Source organism: Chlamydotis macqueenii, chromosome 5 (genome assembly GCF_036417535.1).
Source record: "Chlamydotis macqueenii isolate bChlMac1 chromosome 5, bChlMac1.mat, whole genome shotgun sequence".
Lineage (NCBI taxonomy): Eukaryota > Metazoa > Chordata > Aves > Otidiformes > Otididae > Chlamydotis > Chlamydotis macqueenii.
Window position 1 is genome coordinate 71248409 of NC_141560.1, and position 19091 is coordinate 71267499.

At 51.4% G+C, this 19091-nt stretch overlaps 1 protein-coding gene across 1 annotated transcript; it reads right to left on the bottom strand.

Moving 5' to 3' along the window:
• Positions 1-465: 465 nt before the first annotated feature.
• DRD4 (dopamine receptor D4) lies at positions 466-12991 on the bottom strand. The gene is made up of 4 exons (XM_086749014.1): positions 12644-12991; positions 2388-2500; positions 1339-1886; positions 466-747 (listed from the first exon to the last, which is right to left on the bottom strand). The coding sequence occupies exons 1-4, from the start codon at positions 12932-12934 to the stop codon at positions 545-547; spliced, it is 1155 nt and encodes a 384-aa protein (XP_086605140.1). The 5' UTR covers positions 12935-12991; the 3' UTR covers positions 466-544.
• Positions 12992-19091: the final 6100 nt, after the last annotated feature.

Sequence of the window (19091 nt, forward strand, 5' to 3'; positions counted from 1 at the left end):
GCAGCCTGAGCGCAGCCCGTCACCGTTCCCGAGCAGAGAAAAACACAACAATTAGCGAGGCAAGGAGGCTGTTCTGCCAGCAGAGGTAGACACACTCACCTGCCATGGGGCCCTACTCCAGGATAGCCAGGCTTGCGAGTAAAACGATGCAAAAAGATACGATTTCTGATCCTGGTCAGGCTGTGCCAGGCCAAAGGCCTGCCCAGAGCCACCTCTGAACCGAAGTGGCTCAGTGCCTCCCAGCACACACCAGCAGGCCCCAGCACTCACAAGCCTGGTTTGCCGCCAGGGTTTAAATGAAGCACCAATTATTAAAAAAGTGGCTACAGCTGCAGCTTCCAGTGAGGAGCGTATGGGAGCTGGATCCACTGGTACTCACCTGTAACTCCTCACTACAAAGAGCGGGAACCAGCAGCCGTTAGCTGCCACCTCTCCTTCCCTCCTCCCCAGCAAAGACAGCAGACCTTAGGCAGAAATAGATCTTTAATGAACTATACAAAAAAAAGAGCCCGGTCCTCCTTTCCCCCCTCCAGTGCCGATGGGCTCAGCAGAAGAGGCGCAAGACTTTGCGGAAGAAGTTCCTGAACTCCGCGTTGAAAACGGTGTAAATGATGGGGTTCAGAGCACTGTTGACGTAACCCAGCCAAGTGACAGTGCTGGTGACTTGCGTGGGAATAGTGCAGGACTTGCAGAGAGCCCTGGTAATGTGGACCACAAAAAAAGGTGTCCAGCAGAAGAGGAAAGCACCTGCCAGGACATTAAAGGGAGAAAGGGAGGTGAATGTTAAAAAGGGTTTAGCTTAACAAACACAGCCCTGGCCAAACAAGGATGGAGGCAGCTCAGAGTGCTGAGGGAAAAGGCAGCAGATGTGCTGACACATAGAGCTGGGCTTACGCCCAGACACAAATTTAAGATGTCTTTCTCCTCCTGAACGTTGATGAAAAAAGTTCTGTGTCGTTTTAGATTTGCATTTAAGATACCGGGAGTCACAGGTTTATCTTGAAGAAAGGGCTGGGTTGGGTAGCGCAGGCTTACGCCACAACCAGGCTGCTCCGCAGGAACAAGGGGAGCATGGGTGCTAACACAGGCCCTCACGTGACGGACAGGGAGGACACAGACGTGGCGCTGGGGACAGGGAACAAGAGGGAGGTGGCTTTTGTCTCCCCTCACCTCCCCCAGCAAGGACAGAGCACGGTTCTCAGTGTGACGCCTCTCATCGCTGCCCGGGCACTTTGGGCAGTCGGCAGAGCGCGGCTAGGTTCAAACAAGTCCTGCCAGACCGAACCCTGCTGCAGGACAACGCAGCACATCTCCCATCCCTCCCTGGCTGCTACTCACCGACGACGACAGGCAGCACCCGCATGGCCTTCCGCTCCCGGCCGTTGATCTTGGCCCGCTTCCGACTGTGTCCTGGGTGCGGGTACTTCAGGTGCGGGTAGGAGACAGTCTGGATGCCATTGTTCATCACATAGTCCCCGGGCTGGTCGGGGCGGGCGTAGGGGCTGCACTCCTCTGGCTCCAGGCCGGGCTGCTCTCTCTCGATAAAGGTTGAGGGGTGATAGAGCTTCCTGTTGGCCCCGTAGATGCCGCCCCTCAGCTTGGCCTTCCTGGCTTCTTCCCAACGCTTGAGTCCTTGGAACATGGCGCAGTAGAGCACAAGCATGACGGGGCACGGGATGAAGAAGGAGCAGATGGAGGAGTACACGATGTAGTTGTCATCCTCCAGCTGACACAAGCTGGGGTCCCGGTTGGGGACGTTGTTGAGGCCAAATATGACTGGGGATGCTACAGCAAAGGCGAATATCCAGGTGGTGGATATAAGGATCAGCTGCCGCAGGTCGACTTGTCGCCGGTTGTAGTTCAGTGGGATTGAAACCGCGATAAACCTGCCAACACAGAACCACAGGATGATTACAGCTGGAAAAGGCCCCTAAGGTCATCAAGTCCAATTGTCAACGCAACACCACATCCCAAAGTGCCACGGCTACACGGTTTTTGAACATCTCCAGGCCCCCGGTGAGTCAGTCCCAGTACGGCGGTGTCACCACTGGTGACATAAGCAAGTGGTCCCAAAGCCGCTTGCCGCTGGCTGTTCCTCCACCATTAATTCACTTACACAGCCAAGGCCTGGGTGACAACCGCTCTCCCCCCTCAGAAGAGCACCCAAAGGGACAGCTCTGGCCTTGTCACAACTGTGCTGTGGCCACCACAAGGGGACTGGTGGGACACCAAGCTGGTGACGGGGCAGGATGGCAGGCAGAACACCCTCTTTTGGGGAGAACAGGATCAAGCCTTCCTGCACAGGACCCTCACAAAGGTGTCTATGGAAGCAGCTCGGGGCCAGGACACCACGCTCCTTCCTCTGGCACGAGGAGGAGGCCACTTACCGATCCACGCTGATAGCACAGAGGTTGAAGATGGAGGCCGTGCACAGCATCACGTCCATGGTCATCAGGGCATCGCACAGCACCGTGCTGAGGGACCACACGCCTCCCTGGAACTGAGAACATCCCTGGGGTTAGCAGATGCCATGTCCCACTGCCTTCCAAATGACATGACACAACCCCGTGCCTGGACGCCTCAGCCGCCCACGTTTGCCTCCAGACAAGCAGCCTGAAGTCGAGCAGTCCTGCCCGTGGCATGGCGCTTGCCTTCCAGCCCAGCAGCCCCAAACACGAGCTCACAGCTTGCTTAGGGCTTTGTGGCTCTGGCCTGGCTGGAGAATTGAGCCCGCAGACCAGTGCCACCCAGCCAGTCGTGCTGGGCAGAACAACAGATGCAGGCAGCCCCTGCCTTGTGTTCGTGCAGAGTGACAGCCAGCGGGCTCAGCACCTCAAACTCCCCACCCCAGACTCGCCCCAGTAATGCATTCGCTGTGCAGCTGAGGAAGTGGGGAGAGGCTCTTCAACACTTAGAGCACAAAGCTCCGTCATGTCCAAACTGCTCCAACGCCTTGTTTGCACCCAACGCGAATAGTTTGTGTTCCACGACTGTTTTATTGTCACGCTCAGCACAAGGCCAGCCTGGCATCACACACCACTCAGAAACCACTGCTGTGTGTGGTCTGCGAGCACCGACTCTAAATAAAATTATTTTAAAAACTCTCCATTCCCGGCGCAACAAACAGAGCCTCTCGTATCTGGTGTAACGATGTCGCAGGGCTGCGTGCTGGTTCTGTAAGGAGCAGGGCACAAAGCAGCAGCGCTGGAACAGGGAGAGGTTTACTGGCAAGATGAGCTCAGACAGATTCTCAAGCTCTGCTGAGGGCCAGGGCTGGGCTGTCTGAGGGGCTTTTTTTTCGGAACAGAGCATGTATTTCACTTGCCAGGCAAAGAATCCTCTTCAGAGGTTCAGAGAAGTCGTGTTTTGAGCCGGCGCTGTTCCTCCCAAGCGCTGCCCTGTTTCAGCCCCGCTCCGGCTGAACTGGGAGCGGAAGGCAGTTCCAGAGCTGGTGGCATGCGCCTTCACAGCCACATTAACACAGATGCCTGCGGCCACCGCCTAAACAGGCCTACGGCAGAATCTGCGGCGCTGAGCTGTTGCAAAAAGCACCGGGGGCTCTGGGGACGGGCTCTGCCTGGGCCAGGAGCCCATGGCTCTCAGTGGCTGGCACCAGCCATGCCCTGAGCCCAGCACCGCTGCCTGGCAAGGAAGGCCCCTGTGACGGGAGCTCGTTAGCGCAGGTCGGGGCAGAGCACATCTGACAGCTCAGCCCCCTCACAAAGGCCGTACGTACAGAAGAGATGTCTATATATTCTATAGAACACACACGTGTATGAAATTATCTAGAGCATACATGTACTAATAAGCCCTGTACTATATACTGCTGTAATACAAGACGTAGAATGTAGTAAACATTTATACATCCTGTGAAATGTTTTTCTATGATATATATCATATATCAACGCAAGGTATAACATTTTATACATTACAGATAATTTATCCATCTATTTCTATGCAATAGATGCTATATGTGTAATATATGTATATTTATAAATTAGATTTAAAATTTTTACATTTATTATTAAAAATTAGATTGTATACAAATAAATATAAATATAAAATTGTCCTGGGAGTTTGCAAAATATCAAACACTATATACTCTGTAGATAACCTTACTATTCCGTAAAATATATATGTAATAAATATTACTATAACATCTATATTGCTACATGTAATATAGAGAATTTACTACACATTTTTCTATATAAAATGTGCTATATAAAAATATTTTTTATATATATAGATATTTGCAGGCCGCAGGGCCCTGCGACGCACGGGGGTGCAGCCGTGCCCGCCCAGCCCTGGGCAGCACCGCTCAGCAAGGCACAGGGTACCGCAGGGGCAGCCTGGCGCTTCCAGTCCGTCCCTCTCCAAAGCCAACCCACGCTAATAACCAGAGCTCGTGTCACCTAACGCCACCGGCCTCGTGCGCGGTTCAGGAAACAGGAATAGATTTTCTAATTTGTTCGTGTATAGATGCTAAACAAGAGGTTCTGGGTTCATCCATCCCAGCACCCAAAGCGGACCCACGCGGGTGACGCTCTCCACGAAACGCTGGGCAGGTGCAGAGACCCCTGGCCCTGCCAGGAAGGGGGCAGCAGCCCTGTGAGGATTGATAACGGGCAGTAATGATGTCACGCACCGGATTACGATTAGTGGAGCTGTACAAAGCGGACGCTTAAGAAACCGTGTGGCTATTTTTATCCAGCCGTCTCCTTAAGAGGTGGGGATTCAGACCCGAGTGCTTCATTCAGCCTTTCTCTAGCACAGATCAGACACCCCAAACTGAACCTGGGAGCTGAATCCGAAAAAAACAACCCTCAAATTTCTGCCAAGCTCACTGGCATCCTGACAAGCTCAGCTCAGATAATGAGAGAGAAAAATTGATTCTGGGCCACAGTTTTCAAAACCTGTTTATGATTTTGGGGAGCTAATTGATTCTGAAAAGGACAAGAGCTCTCAGGCTGCAGCACCTTCAGAAGACACAGCCTTTGCCGTGAGATTCAAGTTGGGCGCTCAAAAAATGCTACAAATCCTTCTCTTTCCACACCAGCCTCCAGAAAATTCTACAAACCCTTCCCTTTCTCTACCAGCCCCCAAGACTCTGACTGTGGGGAAAGTCCCGTTACACCATGCTTCCTGCCTGCCCACCTTAGCAAAATGTGCCGAGAGCCTCTCGCAGGGGTGAGTGACTTTGGATTAGAGGCATAGCTGGCTTTGCTGGGCCATGTGATTAAGTGGTACCTAATTCCAGGAGGTTGCAGAAGATTAGCCCATCAAGGTACACAGTGTAAAGCTTTAGGGATCAGAAACAGCTCAAGCCTCCTTTAAGAAGTGCTCCAGAGCAACTCCCCTTCCATCAGCTTGTTTGCATCCTCCGCTTCTTCTTCGGGGCGAGGCCCCTTGTTTCTCTCCAGCGATGCAGGATCAGTAGGGCTGGTGCTGAGGTGACACGGCCAGCTAGCTGCACAGCAGAACAGACGGGCTGGCTGTCTCCCTTAAATAAAACAAAGCTGCAAATACAACCCCACAAGCCAGTCTCCTTGCTGCAACTTTTCTAAGGCTGATGAGATGCTCTGCACACCTCTGGTGAGAAAAAAAGCCTTAAAAAGGTGAGGTTAGGTGTATCAGCCACCACACTCGAAATCTCCAGGCATCACCTCCTGGAAGAAGATGGAAAACTGCATGCGTGCGGCAGGGAGGGGCACGCTCTGCCCTTAGCTCAGCGCTCCGTGGCTGACAGGGAGGGTTTATAGGAAGGTGACAATGATTGCCGCTCGGGACGCAAAGCAAAGCCCTTTCAAAGCGATATTCTGGGTGCAGACTGGCTGCCCGCTTACCCGACCAAGGCTGGCAACACCAGTAAAACTCACACACAGCCACTGTGGTCTCTGACAAGATACCAGTGTCTCACTACCAACGGCACTCAGGTTCTGGATCAACCACTATGTGCAGAGGAGGAACAGCCCCAGCTGCTTCTTACAAAGAATACAAAGAGGTTATGGAAATGATTTTATAGGACAGTGGGAGATGGACTTGACTTCTCAAACACCCTTGCAGGCTGCCTTCCTAGTCAGGTCATTCTGATGTCCCCATGCCTAAGCACAGCTGATTTCTAAGAAAAAAATCTGCCTTCTTGCGAACAAGCCTGATGCCAGAAGAGCTCTTACACTGCCAGTGCTCCCGAGGGCACGAGCCAGGACAGGGCCAAAGGTTTTAGTCTCATTTCCTATGGTAACAGCCCTCGTCTCAGACCTGCCACACGCTTCTGCGCGGCACCACACGGCAGCTTCATACCTGCTCTCTCGCCAGCCCTGCAAACGGGCTCACTGAGAAGCAGAGCGCACAAAGCGATCCTTCGGTCTCGGGTGGTGACGGCATATGAAATAGGGGACGGCAGCCTGGAAGTGAATTAGGAGCTGCCCAGCTGAGTTTCCGAACAAGCACCTGCCTGCCCTCAGCGAGGCCATGGCTCAGGCGCGCAGCACGGAGAGACTGAAGGTGCTAATCCTAAGAGCCCAGGCCTGCTGAGAAGGTTATGACACCAATCAGAAGAGTAATAATCCTTGCAACCGGGCAAAGTCCAGCATCAGAGCCAAAGAATTGCCCAAATGAAGCTGACTCTGGGCTTTTTTAATGAGCTGCGATGGCTGCTACATTCTCCAGAAGACACAAGGCAACCTGCAAGGGGAGAGGAAGAAGAGGGAGTGGGAGACAAGACAAAGGTGGCTTCACGTCGGCTCAGTGCCCTCTCTCAACTTAAATAATCAGGTCAAGGTTTTTTGAGATGACAAGCAAGTCTGATCACCCACCTGAAACATTATGAGTCCCTAAAATTCAAATACAACTTCCTCCCATTACTGGTCACTGAAAATCAAATCCTTAGCACTGCTTTAGAATTGCTGGTCTGTATCATCTCACCGGTATCTTGTGCAGAGACTCTGCAGCTCAGACATCAGTCAGGCCTAGAAGAACATCTATTTCCATTAAAGTTGTAAGATTCCAGGAAAGGCTAATCTCAAACATTGCTAAAAAAATGGTGGCATGCATTCACAGAGAGCCACAGAAAATTTGGAGGGTAGAGGGCTGGTCTCTCATTAGAAGGGCTGCATCACAGGCACACAAACACACAAGATGCTGCAAAAAAAAAAAAAAAAAGAGCTTTTGATACCAGTGGTGCACTGACATCTTCAAAGTTTTATGCAGAAGATGCAACAAATCAGCTTGCGTGGCAATTAGTCCTGGTTGCTCTATCGCTCTGAGATCTGTGAGGCAGAGCGCCTGCTCGGAAACACTCATCTTCCCTGACCTGCAGACGGAGCCAGGCAAACACGCAGATCTGCTAAAACTGTTTCCTCTTTTTATAACCAATTACACAGATCTTAGTGGCAAAGACGTTTACATAACCGTGCCTTGCAGGGCTCCTGCCAGCAGCTCCCCTCTCGCAGTGCAGGTACTCCGCGAGGATTAAGGAGAGAGCCGATGAGCGGGACAGTTTGCCAAGCCAGGCAGGCAGGAGCTGTGCTCGACAGCGGAGTACAAGAGTGGAAGTCACTCAGCCTGGTGTCTGCCCTAATTGCTGAGAGTCCTCCAGTTAATGAGGGCTGTATAAACCGCTGTGGTGACCCCTGCCATTGTCACAGAGTCTTTGGGCAAGTTAGACACAAAGACAAGCCTTTGTAGCCGTGCTGCTCCGTCACTGCAGATTTCTAGTGGGCAAAGCCACTCAGAGCCTAAAGACACCTGCAGTACCTCCACAGCACCTCGCAGCTCTGCTTTCTCATGTGTCCTCACTGTCTCAGGGGAGCAATAACCCCCATCTTCAGTGCTATCAATGCTCTAAGGAGCCTCTGGTATCTTCTCCTGGCCTCTCTTCACACAAAAGCAGGGCTTTGCTCCTGGGGAATTATTGCAGACCCCTGGGAGTGCCCCAGGCCACCTCCTTCCCCCTTGCTTCCCATCATCCTTGCCTTACTGGCACTGGATTGATTGCTAGGAGAGCACTCTACACTCTCAGCAGAAAGGCAAGGCTGCCGCAGAAGAGCAGTCTACCTTCCCCATGGACTTTTACCTCTCCCTGTCATACTGCTAAGAGCTGAGATTCCTGAGCATGTTGGAAGATAAGTGCCTTCTGCGTATCAGGGCAGCCTGCTGGGCAGTAATTAACAACTGGCAAACACTAGAACATGTGTCTTTGTTCTGTGCTTGAACAAGTTCAGCGGAAAGCGCTGGGCACAGCTGCATCACCACGCTGCGATGTGGCACAGGACTGCCCGTGTACACAGCGATACCTGCACGCTGGCTCCCTCACCCCTGCGTAGGAGCTAACAAGGCAAATGGCAAACAGCACTAACCCCCCTCCCTCCAAACCAGCTCTGCAAAAAGAATGAGGAACGATCAGGGTACAAAAGTTCATCTGTTTTCTTTAAAGATGGTGCATTTCTGCGAAAGAGAAACTGGCTGTAAGCACTGCCCTGTCAGGAACTCACATCCACAGTCTCAGGAGCTGCTCAGTTTGGAAACAGAGGCTTTAAACCAGGAAAAGTTGATATTTCTTCCCTTCCCATCCATAGCGTGCTTCTTGGTTACATCAGGTTGTGGAGGATCTGAACTGACAAATGACAGCAACATTTGGATTTATGGAAGGTCAGCTTCATCATACCAGTTTTAACACTCTCTCATTAAGGCCCCAAGCATTACCTCGAGCTGCTAAGGTAGGTAAATTTGACAGGACAAATTAATGAGAAAAGAAATACAGCCTGAAGGACTTCCAACAACGCACAGTGAACACTAGAGACAGGGCAGGACTCAGGCGGAAGCCTTTGTCTAACAGAGAGAAGGCTGGTCTGCGGGGAGAAGAGGTCTGCAGGCTTTCCTGCACGCCTGGAGAGAGCTACACCGCTCCAGGTCAGTGGGAGTTTCTGATTTCCTACGACACCGGCCTATTTCCAAAGAAAGTTCTCTCAGCCAAGGGCTGTCCATTTCTATACTGGTTGAGGGAGCCTAGTGCAACAGGACCACAACTGGCCAGGAGTAAGAGACACCATCTCCTGCTCACCATCAGAAAGCCATCGCACCACCGCGGCGCTTCTCCCATAAGCTGCATGTGTGAGGGCAGGACGAGGGGAGGTTTGCACCAGATGGCCCCATTTCCCTGCCCTTCAGCCAAGCTCCGCTTCCAGTCCAGACTGCAGTGACTGTGGAATGGTATGGAGAACAGCAATTCTCCAACCCTGCAGGTACAAACATGGGACAAACAGAGAGAACTGACGCGCAGTTTGACTTCCTACAGCCAAGATCTCTGAATCCTCACCAGAACTAAGAGTTTAGCTGTGACAAAAAGTCACGCTGGCTCTTTCAGAAGTACAGAAGGAGAGTATGTGTCAAAAATGCTGCTAACACAGCAGAATAAGCTTTCTTAACAACTAGAAATAACAAGATCAAGGCCTCTCCCACTGTGCTCCAGCTTCTGTGAACAGCAGCAAAGGATAATCCCCATCTGACAGGAAGGAATCCCATCCCCACTGAAGCTTGTGGGAGTTCTGTTGTTTTTCGGAAATGTCAGACATCACTTCAAAAGTTAAATACCTCCAGCTGTCTTCTAAAGTCCTGACTGAGAGGGATGTTTCCAAAAACCTAACACAAGAAGCCACCTCACAGGAAAAAAAGCACAAAATGACGAAGCTTCTCCTGCTGAATGAAAGAAATGGTCAGTTTATTGTTCCACTCTGGCTAAACAGGAAGCAAAAAAACCACTCTCAGTCAGTTTTCAAGTTTTCCAATAAGCCCTCAAAGTCCAGCTTTACTCTGTCAGTAGCTGCACTAAAGTTAAAAACAATAACCAAACAAAAAACCCCACACCAAGAATAAAGGTTGAACTGAACGTTCAGGACTGTCCTTGCCATGTTTTCAGTGGCTAAATGCAATGGCACAGAATGCAAGCTGAAATCAAGCTAGTTTTAAACAGCAACAATCACTACAACCCGTGCTCCCATCCAAGCAACTAATTCTGATTACAATTTTCACTTTCACCTCCAAGTAAATGAAAAAAAAAACACCACAAAATTTCTGTCCCCTGGCACTGACTCAATGGCCACTCTCACTTTTCCTTAGCATACTTCAGAACAAAATAAGCTGCAAATTCTGCACCAAATATAGGAGATTATTAAAAATTAGCATAGGCAGTATGGGCTCTGAGCCCACAGAAAAACTTCCAGGCACGAAGTGAGTGCTGTTTCACCACAGACAAGAGCCTAAGCTGCCCGACATCCCAAAACCCCATCGCCTGCTGGAGGAGGCTGTGGCTGCTGCACAGAGCTGCCTTTCTCCCCATACCTGTACGTGGTATACCTTTATTCCACACCCACCCTGTGCGTGGCCGCTGAGTGGGAGCAGGGCAGCTCCTGTGCATGCTCTTGGTACAGGGACCCTTATGCCTCCGAGAGCCTGCTTTGTTGCAGGACCTGCAGAAGTTGGAGGGAAAGACAATTCTGTCATCCGCCACCTTCGTTCCCTGTTGTTTAATATCCTGAGCGCAGAGACAAGGCAGAACTACGTCACGGAACTGGTCTTTAGAACAGCTCTGGAAGTGAACACTCAAAGCATCGTCACAGCTAAGGCACAGCTGGACAGTCCAGGTGTTTAAAGCTCACACAGGGCTGAACGCCCCTTGCCTGAGCATCCAGAATTTGTGGGATGTCTGTGGTACCCAAGGAGAGCCCCACAATGCTCATGTCCAACTAGAAGCATTTTCAGAGGTATCCCAGGGTATTTAACCCGCATTTTACATATGCCAGCAACACTCAAGCCCGCAGGCTAGAGGAAACCACACTGGTGTGCATGTCTGCCTGCAGAATTGGGAACTGGAGACATGGAGAGACCACAGAAAGAGCAAGAAAGCAAAAAAAAAAAAGGAATCCCAATTAGCAAAAAGTGGCTGCAAAAAGAAGAAAAAAGAATGATGAAGACAGAGGCTTTCCAACCACCAAAACTGAGTTAACAAGAGAAAAACAAAACCACCAAAACCAAACAGCACGGGGGGGCTCCTGTCAGTGCGGTGGAAAGAGAGAGCGGACTCTAATGCTCCTGTTCTTCACTGGTTCTTCTTATGGGTCCCTGTAAGAACCTCTCCCTCCAGAATACCTCTGTCTCCAGAGAGGTCACGATGTCCTGCAAAATCCTAAGACCAGGTATGGAGGCTAAAAACATCCTAAGCTCTAATCCGCAGCCTGCCTTGCTTAAGAAAATACAGGTCCACCCCAGTCAGGTGCTAAGTGCACCCTGGTCGTGGGAGAGAAGGGGAGCTGCTAAGGCCTGAACGCTGCTGGTATGCTTTTGTATCAGCCTGCAAGGACAGGAACATGGTGCGCTCTCACTCATGGGGACAGCCCCTTTCGCCCCCTGAGGAAGCACTTAAGCCACCAGACATCATGTGGCTATCAGAAATGGCCAGGTTCCTCTGACACACACAGCCCCGTCCCCAGACGACAGCTTGCTGGGGCTGCTCGCTGTGGCACAAGTTTGCATCCTGGCTCCTCACACCTGGAAAGGAGAGCACTCCTCTTGCTTCCACACGACCGGCAAGGACAGGTGCAGAAAACCTCTATTTTGGCCTGTGAGTGCCTTCATCCACTTGAGCAGGGAAACAGCCGCTGGCTGGTACTAACAGGCAGGCTCTAGCGAGCCTCCTCACCCCAGCCCAACAAATTCCCCTCCGTCACAAGGCATTATCAATCCCCTGGCAGCAAACATTCATCTCCCCGTTACACAGAGCCACAGAGAGATGCAAAACCACTCAACCTCAGGAGCTCCTGTTTTCCTCTCCCTCAGCTGTCACAGTCTTGGAGGTGGACAGGTTTTGAGGTGAACAGAAAGCCTGACCCAAGTCCCCCAAGCTGGCTCTCCATGAGCACCATCACACACAGGATCAGGCCTGTGCAGGCCAGGGAATCTGCCAGGAGGAGCCCTGCAGCTAGCTGACCAAAGCCACCTTGATGTAGGGCGACCAACTCCCATCTAGCGCCCCAAAAAGACAGCTTCCCCAACTCAACTCATCATGGAATCCTGTTTCCTGGCTAAAGATCTCCCTTATCACTGAAATCTGCTCACCTTATGCCAGACGGAGCACAAGGAACTCTCTGTCCTTTCCTAACCATCTGCTGATGGCAACCTAGGCAGCGTGCAACGCAAGGGCTCCCCAAAGCTGCTGATCGGGCCCGGGGCAGACACCCCGGTGCATCCCCTCTCAGAGCACTTGCAGCTCAGCAATCGCTTGGGATGACGATGGAGGAGCCCAGAACTTGCACTAAACCGGCGGCCGCTCCCATCACTGGCGGTCCTGCAGCCGTTTTGCGCTGCAAGCAGCCAGCGATGCCATGGGAGACTTAACAGGGAGAAGCTGCGGTGGTCTGAAAGCGGCACCAGCATCCCTGCAGCAGAGCAGGAGCGCAGAGGATGTCCCGAAGGGCTGGACAGCGGCGGCAGTGCTCCTGAAATGCGGGGATGGAGGTGGGGAACGAACGGAGAGGGGCTTTAACCCTGGATACTCGATCGATCCCACCGCGCAGCCCTGCAACTTTCAGGATCCCCGGGCCCAAAAGCCACAAGCCCCGGTCCCACCGGTGCCCCGGGGCAGCCTCACCTCGGAGTAGACGTAGAGGGGGAGGACGAGGAGGGCCAGCAGCAGGTCGGCGACGGCCAGGCTGACGATGAAGTAGTTGGTGGTGGTCTTCAGCGCCCGCTCCGTGCAGACGCTGAGGCACACCAGCCCGTTGCCGCCTACGATGAGGAGGATGAGGACGATGCCCAGCACCAGGGCGGCGATGTTGTGACCGCCGCCGCCTCCTCCTCCTCCTCCGGCTGGCGGTGAAGGCGGCGGCGGCGGCAGCGCGGTGCCGTTGCAGGGCCCGGTGCCGGCGCTGCCGTTCCCCATGGCGGCGCGGCACCGCCCGGGGCATGGGAGCTCCCTCCCCGCCGCTGCCCGGCTCGGCTCCCGCCGCCGCCGGCCGTCGCTCAGCCCCGCCACCGGCCGGCCCCAAACTTTCCGCCGAGCGGGGAGGAGCCTCCGCCGCCGCCGTGATGCAGCTCCACCCGGCTCCGGCCCCCGCGGCTCCAACCGGGTCACCAAGCCGCTTAGGGGACGGGCGAGGGGGGCGCGGCATGCTCCCGGTGTCCCGTCTCCATTGCCCCTCCCCGAGCCCCGCCGCCGCGGGGGACTCCCCGCACCTCGCCCCGCTGAGGAGGGGCGCGTCCAACCCTGGAGGAGTCCCCCCACCCTTCCTTGGGGGATGCTCTTCGTGGGACCGACCCCGAAAAAAAGCCGGGGATTAACGCCTTGCCCTTCAGTACCTGCCTTCGCCCAGGAGCTTCCTTCTCCCGGGATTTGGCTTCGTGGTGCCCCTTGAGCAGGAGGAAGAGAACAACTCCGCACTGGCACGGCTAAAATTTCATCTCCGATCAGCCAGCCTCTCCCAGGCGCAGAGCCATCCGTTGGTGTTCTGTATTCAGGGCTTCCCACTCCAAAGCAGCCCTTGGCGGCTCTGTGAGTGATAAAGAAACAACACAACATCTCCTTCAAAGCTAAAAACGACAATAAAAACAAAAGACACTGCCGTGGCATGTTTTAGGGTTGGTTTGGGGGCTTTGTCTTTGGTTTCATGTTTTGTTCTTTCATTTGGGCTTCTGATTTGCATGACTTTTTTGCATGGCACATGTTGAGCCATTGAGCGATTCCTACTGTAAAAGTGGCACAGCAGGAGGATAAAACCCAAGGACTGGGTCTCCTACAGTGAGATTTCTGTAGGCTGGACAGAAGGTCTTTCTTGATGTGAGCCTGACCACGTGTCCATGGCTTGGACATAGCAGAGACGCTGGCCCCGCAAGCACTGTACTGCAAATGTCGTGGTAGGTCTTGGCTGGACCCACACAAGGAGAGAAGCAAGCATTTGAAGCAGAAGTTGTCCTAAGTCAGCCTGATCTGAAGGTATTTTCTCCAGGAGACTCAAAGCAGTAACAGGAACTGTGATCAGAGAAATCAGTGCTGTTAGCTTTGATCTCCAAGAGTATTTGAAGGACTATAAAGTCTCCAGAAGTCCGGAAAATTACAAACACTGCCTATTGTTAAATGGAGAGAGACAAAAAATCAGGGCACTAAAGAGCAACCTGCGTTGCTCCAATCCCTAGCAAGTAACAGAGCTTGTCTGTTTCTGTGCTAGACCTAGGCGCACTTGTAGATACGGGGAGAAATAGTAAATATCCCCTATTTCAGCTTTAGCCATAGCTTAGGTCTCACTTGGCACTCTCTTAAGCAGTGCAAGAGGAAAGACTAGATGCAATTATTACAGCTTGGGTGAATAACTGGAAAATTGTATTCTAAGATCTGTGTGGAATCCGGTAGTGTTTAATGTTTACGTAATTGACCTGAGTGAGGGTCCAGAGAGTCCACTAATTAAATTTGAAGATACTACCAAGACAGGAGAGGCTGTTAGCATCTTGGAGCACAGAGTAAGAATTCAAAACAGTCTTGATAAATTGAAGAAACTGTCTGGCAAATGTAGGATGCAGTTCAAAAGGAATTTTGTATCTATCCTGTGCTTGGGCAGGAATAATCAACTGCAGAAATGCAGGATTGAGGAAGCAACCAGTCAGCAGGTGTGGGAGCAAAGGTAGTGTCGCAGGTCACAGGCTGAACACGGGGGCTAGGATGTCTTACTGTTGAAAATGAGAGAAAAAAATAAGTAAATGCTCGACTGGGCTAACGCTGTTTGAGAGGTACCTGTGCACCTGCAGTCTCAAGCAGCCTTCTCTCTGTTAGCCACACCCAGAGTCACTTTTGACAATATTCGTCGTAATTACGTCAACTAAGAGACATCAATTAGGATTCCTAGGGTGGGTCCTCATTCCCCGGGACAAACACCTCCCCACTGCAGTGATACAAGCAGTGAGGCAGACACTGCATGTGCTTGGCCCTGAGACCACTTACTGTGCATTTTTTACTGGTTAATGACTGGGATGACTGGTGTGGGGAAGCCTTTGTATGTGCTCCCTGTACCCCCTCGCATGGTGAAGGCATGTCACTGCCTCCACCCCTGCACAGACAGGAATGAGCGTGGTGAGATGGAGCCTGAGGCTCGGGAAGGACAGGGGAGCTGTGACCCCCCATTTCTAGCCCAGACGGCTTGGGAGATGTGGGACCTGGTCCAGACTCAGTGGGCGTCTTTCCAGCTGTGCTACCAAAGCCCAGGTTGGACGTTAAGGGCCAGCTAACCATTCAGAGCAGCCTGGTGTTTATGGAAGGCAGCAGGAAGAGAAGGCATAGTGGGAAAGGGTCATTTACACTACATGGAGGGGGGAAACTCCATTATTGGCAGCTTTTTATAAGATGAGAAGCTTCTCAGAGCTCTTTATAGGCGCCTGCTATCAGAGTTTCATTTAATCTATTAAGAGACTTGTGGAAGAAATCCTCTCTCCAGCCCCCTGCCCTTGCTCCCCTCAATCCCCTTACTCTTTTTTTGAAAAAGGACATGATTAACCCTCAGCATGTGCAGTACGGAAAAGCCAGAGCCCTGTTTTCAGCCGTGGGGACACAGTCAGAGCTAGGTACTGTCCTTTCCCTGGAGTGGATTAACAGCAGTTGATCCACACAATCTGTTTTACCCAGCTGCCTCGGGCTCCACAATTTCATACACGAGTAGCAGAAAATTACCTTGGTTTAAGCACCGCGCTGGCAATCTGGCCTGCCAAATACTCTCTCCAGACATGTCGCTTCCAAGTCTTTTCTAAAGCCAGCAAGAATGTCATCCCCTTAGTAGCTACTGAGTTGTATTACCACTCTCTCCCATCCCAGTGTAGGTTTGCCATCCTCACGCTGATCCCAACACCCATGGATTTGTCTAGTCATCTCCCTCTACCAGCTGCCCAAGGTTTGACATGCACTTACATCAGTATGCAAAGACCAAGCTCAGTCCTACGTAGTGCAGGAGAGACACTTCGATCTGCTCTGAATGGGACCAGGTCTGTCTCCAAATCTGGCTCCCTCAGCCACCAGCACTGGAGTGTGTACTCACATGCCTTCGGCTCTGCCTGCTTTTCTTCATTCCTTTGGAAGCAGTTTGTGTTGGACTCAGGTGGGCACAAGCATGCCTGCACATCCGTCAGATTGAGAAGAGCTCATTTGGCGATGCCCTCATCTGCTGTAAAGTTCAAACAAGAAAGATATATGTTATCCAATGCGGTAAACTGGGACAAAACTACCCCACTGGTGGCTTTTAAGTGCGTGTGTCTGGACAGTGTGAGTTTGCACAGTGGTTTCGATCACCTGGCCACAGCTTTTCAGGTCCGGTGGCTGGTCCCTAAAACCCAACTACTGGCACGCTTGCTGCTGTCACAGCCTTCACCCAGCGAGGAGCTGCTACAGCGGAACCACTTTTATAGAGCCCTTTTACTCCAAGAAATCATCTCAAATTAGCCAAAAGAGGCCCTGAAGTGCATTAATGAAACCGCACTGAAACCCTGTGTGGACAGAATACCCTTCATTTATTTCTGTTTAAACTACCTGAGCAGCAAAGAGAGCCGGATCGAATTGTGACTGCAGGCCTTCTGCCTTCCCACAGGGATTAATGCCATTTATCTAATCCACTTTAACAGTTAATTTATATTCATTATCTTGATTTTCCCTGTGGGCTAGTGCAGAATGAGTATTAATTCTCGGTGTGGAAGCCCTTATTCCAGACTAAGAGTGCCTTAATCTTAAACTAGTTTAATCCTGGAGTGGATTAAACTAATGTGAAATAAGGTTTTTGACTTCCAGAAAAGAGCAGCCATGCAAAGCTGCAATTAGGACAGCTCTTCCATTGCAAACTCAAAGGCTACAGTACTGCTGCTCGCCGAGTCCCACGGTTCCTCCGTGTCTGCCTGCTGCCTCGCTGCCCACAGTGCGTCCCTTGGCAGATACAACGGTTTTAAACCATCCTGCTAGGCTAGCTCCTAGCTGGCCAGCTAGCACGGGCCAACTGATTTGGCTTTGCTGTGCGACAGGATCTTCAGGGGAGCAGTGAATCCGGAAGAGCAAAGGCTAGCAGAAAAGCACCCTTTTTTACTGTTGGCAGGTATAAGCATTAGACGCAATCCCCTTCTTGGATAAGAGGAACTGTCCTCCTAGCAGAGGAGAAGGAAGGTCTGTAATACATCAACATACCAAAGAAGTCATCTCATGTCACTGCAAGAAAGAAGAGATGACAGAGTCATTTGTCACCCTCGTGGAAAGCAGGAAGAGTTATAATGCAAAGTGATGGACAGCAAATGCTTAAGAGCACCTTTGGAGCGTCGGATGTGGTCAGTGGTTTTGAACGTCCCTTTTTTGCTTGGATGTGCAGCTTGCAGAGTGTCCTGGCTCCCCGTCACACTGTGACAGCCTGCTGGCTCAGGGCAGGCGGGTGGAGAGGCTGTGAGAGCCACCCACAGCTGCTATTTTTGTCAGAAAAATGGTTTATTCTGTCCTAGAAGGGGCTATGAAGGACACAAGGTATGAACAGCAGCACCTGCTGCCAGCATGGACACCCCAGTCTCACATAAGACTGTGCCTCAGTTTCCCCTGGCAGACCGGTCCTTCAGCCACTCCATCAAATAAATGTCTGTCCATATACCAGGGGTGGAGTCTCTATATAAACCTGTATCAGTGCTTCTCAAATACAGGGAAATGAGACTCTGGTACCTCTGAGGATCTCTGCCTTTCCTTCTGTGCCGTGCATCTGCAACCACAGCCTGTGGCATGCAAAGATTTTCCTAGCGAGCACCATGCCACTGTCACTGCCCTCCAGCCACCTGCAAAGTCAGCTGCCAGAGACCAGCTCACGGAAGCACCAGGAAAGCACCCATTTCTTATGCAAACCAGCAGGACAGGGGAGATTTGCCTTTTAGGTGTGTTCTGGAGTGTGTTTTTAAAAGAAACTGAGGAAAATGAGCAGTGCAGTTGGTTTTCAGTGAGCCTCTGGTTGCTGAAAGTGCCTGTGGTGGAGCTGGTCCCCAACAGCCAGCCAAGGAGCCGGGAGGAGTCCCCCAGAGACTCCCCCAGGGTGAGTTAATGGAAGATTTAACTGGGGACCAGTTCAAAGGATCAGGAAGGTCACAAAGTGAGACATCTGTCAGAGTTTCCCAAAAGACATGGAACTTCTATCACCACAGATTTTCACACCTGAAGCACTGCATTTTTAAATAGAGAAGGAGAACAAAATTACTTGCCAAAGTTTCAGCACAGATGTGCCTCAACTCAGCTGTAGAATAGCACCCTGATAGCTGGGCACAGATCACTGGGGCTATCTTCAGGCTCAGAACAAAGGGAGGAAAACAAAGAGCTTTTAAGGCTGTTCCTTTTATTTGACATATTTAGCTGTGCAATTCTCTGTGAAAGTCTCATCCGCAGCAAAGCTGTCCTGCTTTACAATCTGCCTGTAATGCATTTCCAAGAAAAGAGACAGAGGCAGCATCCTGCCTTTCACGTTAACCTTTACAAGAGAGGCATGGGGACTGCGCGGCTCTCTTGGCTTTCCAGGCTCTCGGAGTCCCCCTCCAAGAAGCTGCAGGGATTTATGTATACACCAAACAGATCTTTTGACATTTAACATTCTGGCAAGTTATGATAAATCCATGTAAAAGGTAAAAACTCATGCATTTTAATAGTGATTAGCTGTGGGGATGAAACTACAGAGAAAACGGCTGGATTTTCCATCTGTTAGTTTCAAGACAAAACGAGATGTTTTTGTGGATGCCTGCTGTCAGACTAAGCCACATAATTGATCTTATGCAGCGGTAACCCGGTGAAATACAAGGGTTTGTGTCACAGGGCAGATGAAATTAATACACTTGAAGAGCTCCTAGTAGTTTTAAAACATCAGTGAGCTTATTAGAGCCACTCGTTATGAAAAACCTCGTGGGAAGGAGGAGAAGTGCAAGCCAGCACAGGCAGGGAAAGGCATGCCTGTGAGCAGCAAGCACCTACAAATGCACCTCTTTCCATCCTCCTCTTCACAAAGCCTGTTCTTGTTCACCTAGAGGGGCTGTCCTTTCAGGTCCCTGACAAAGTCCAGAGAGGA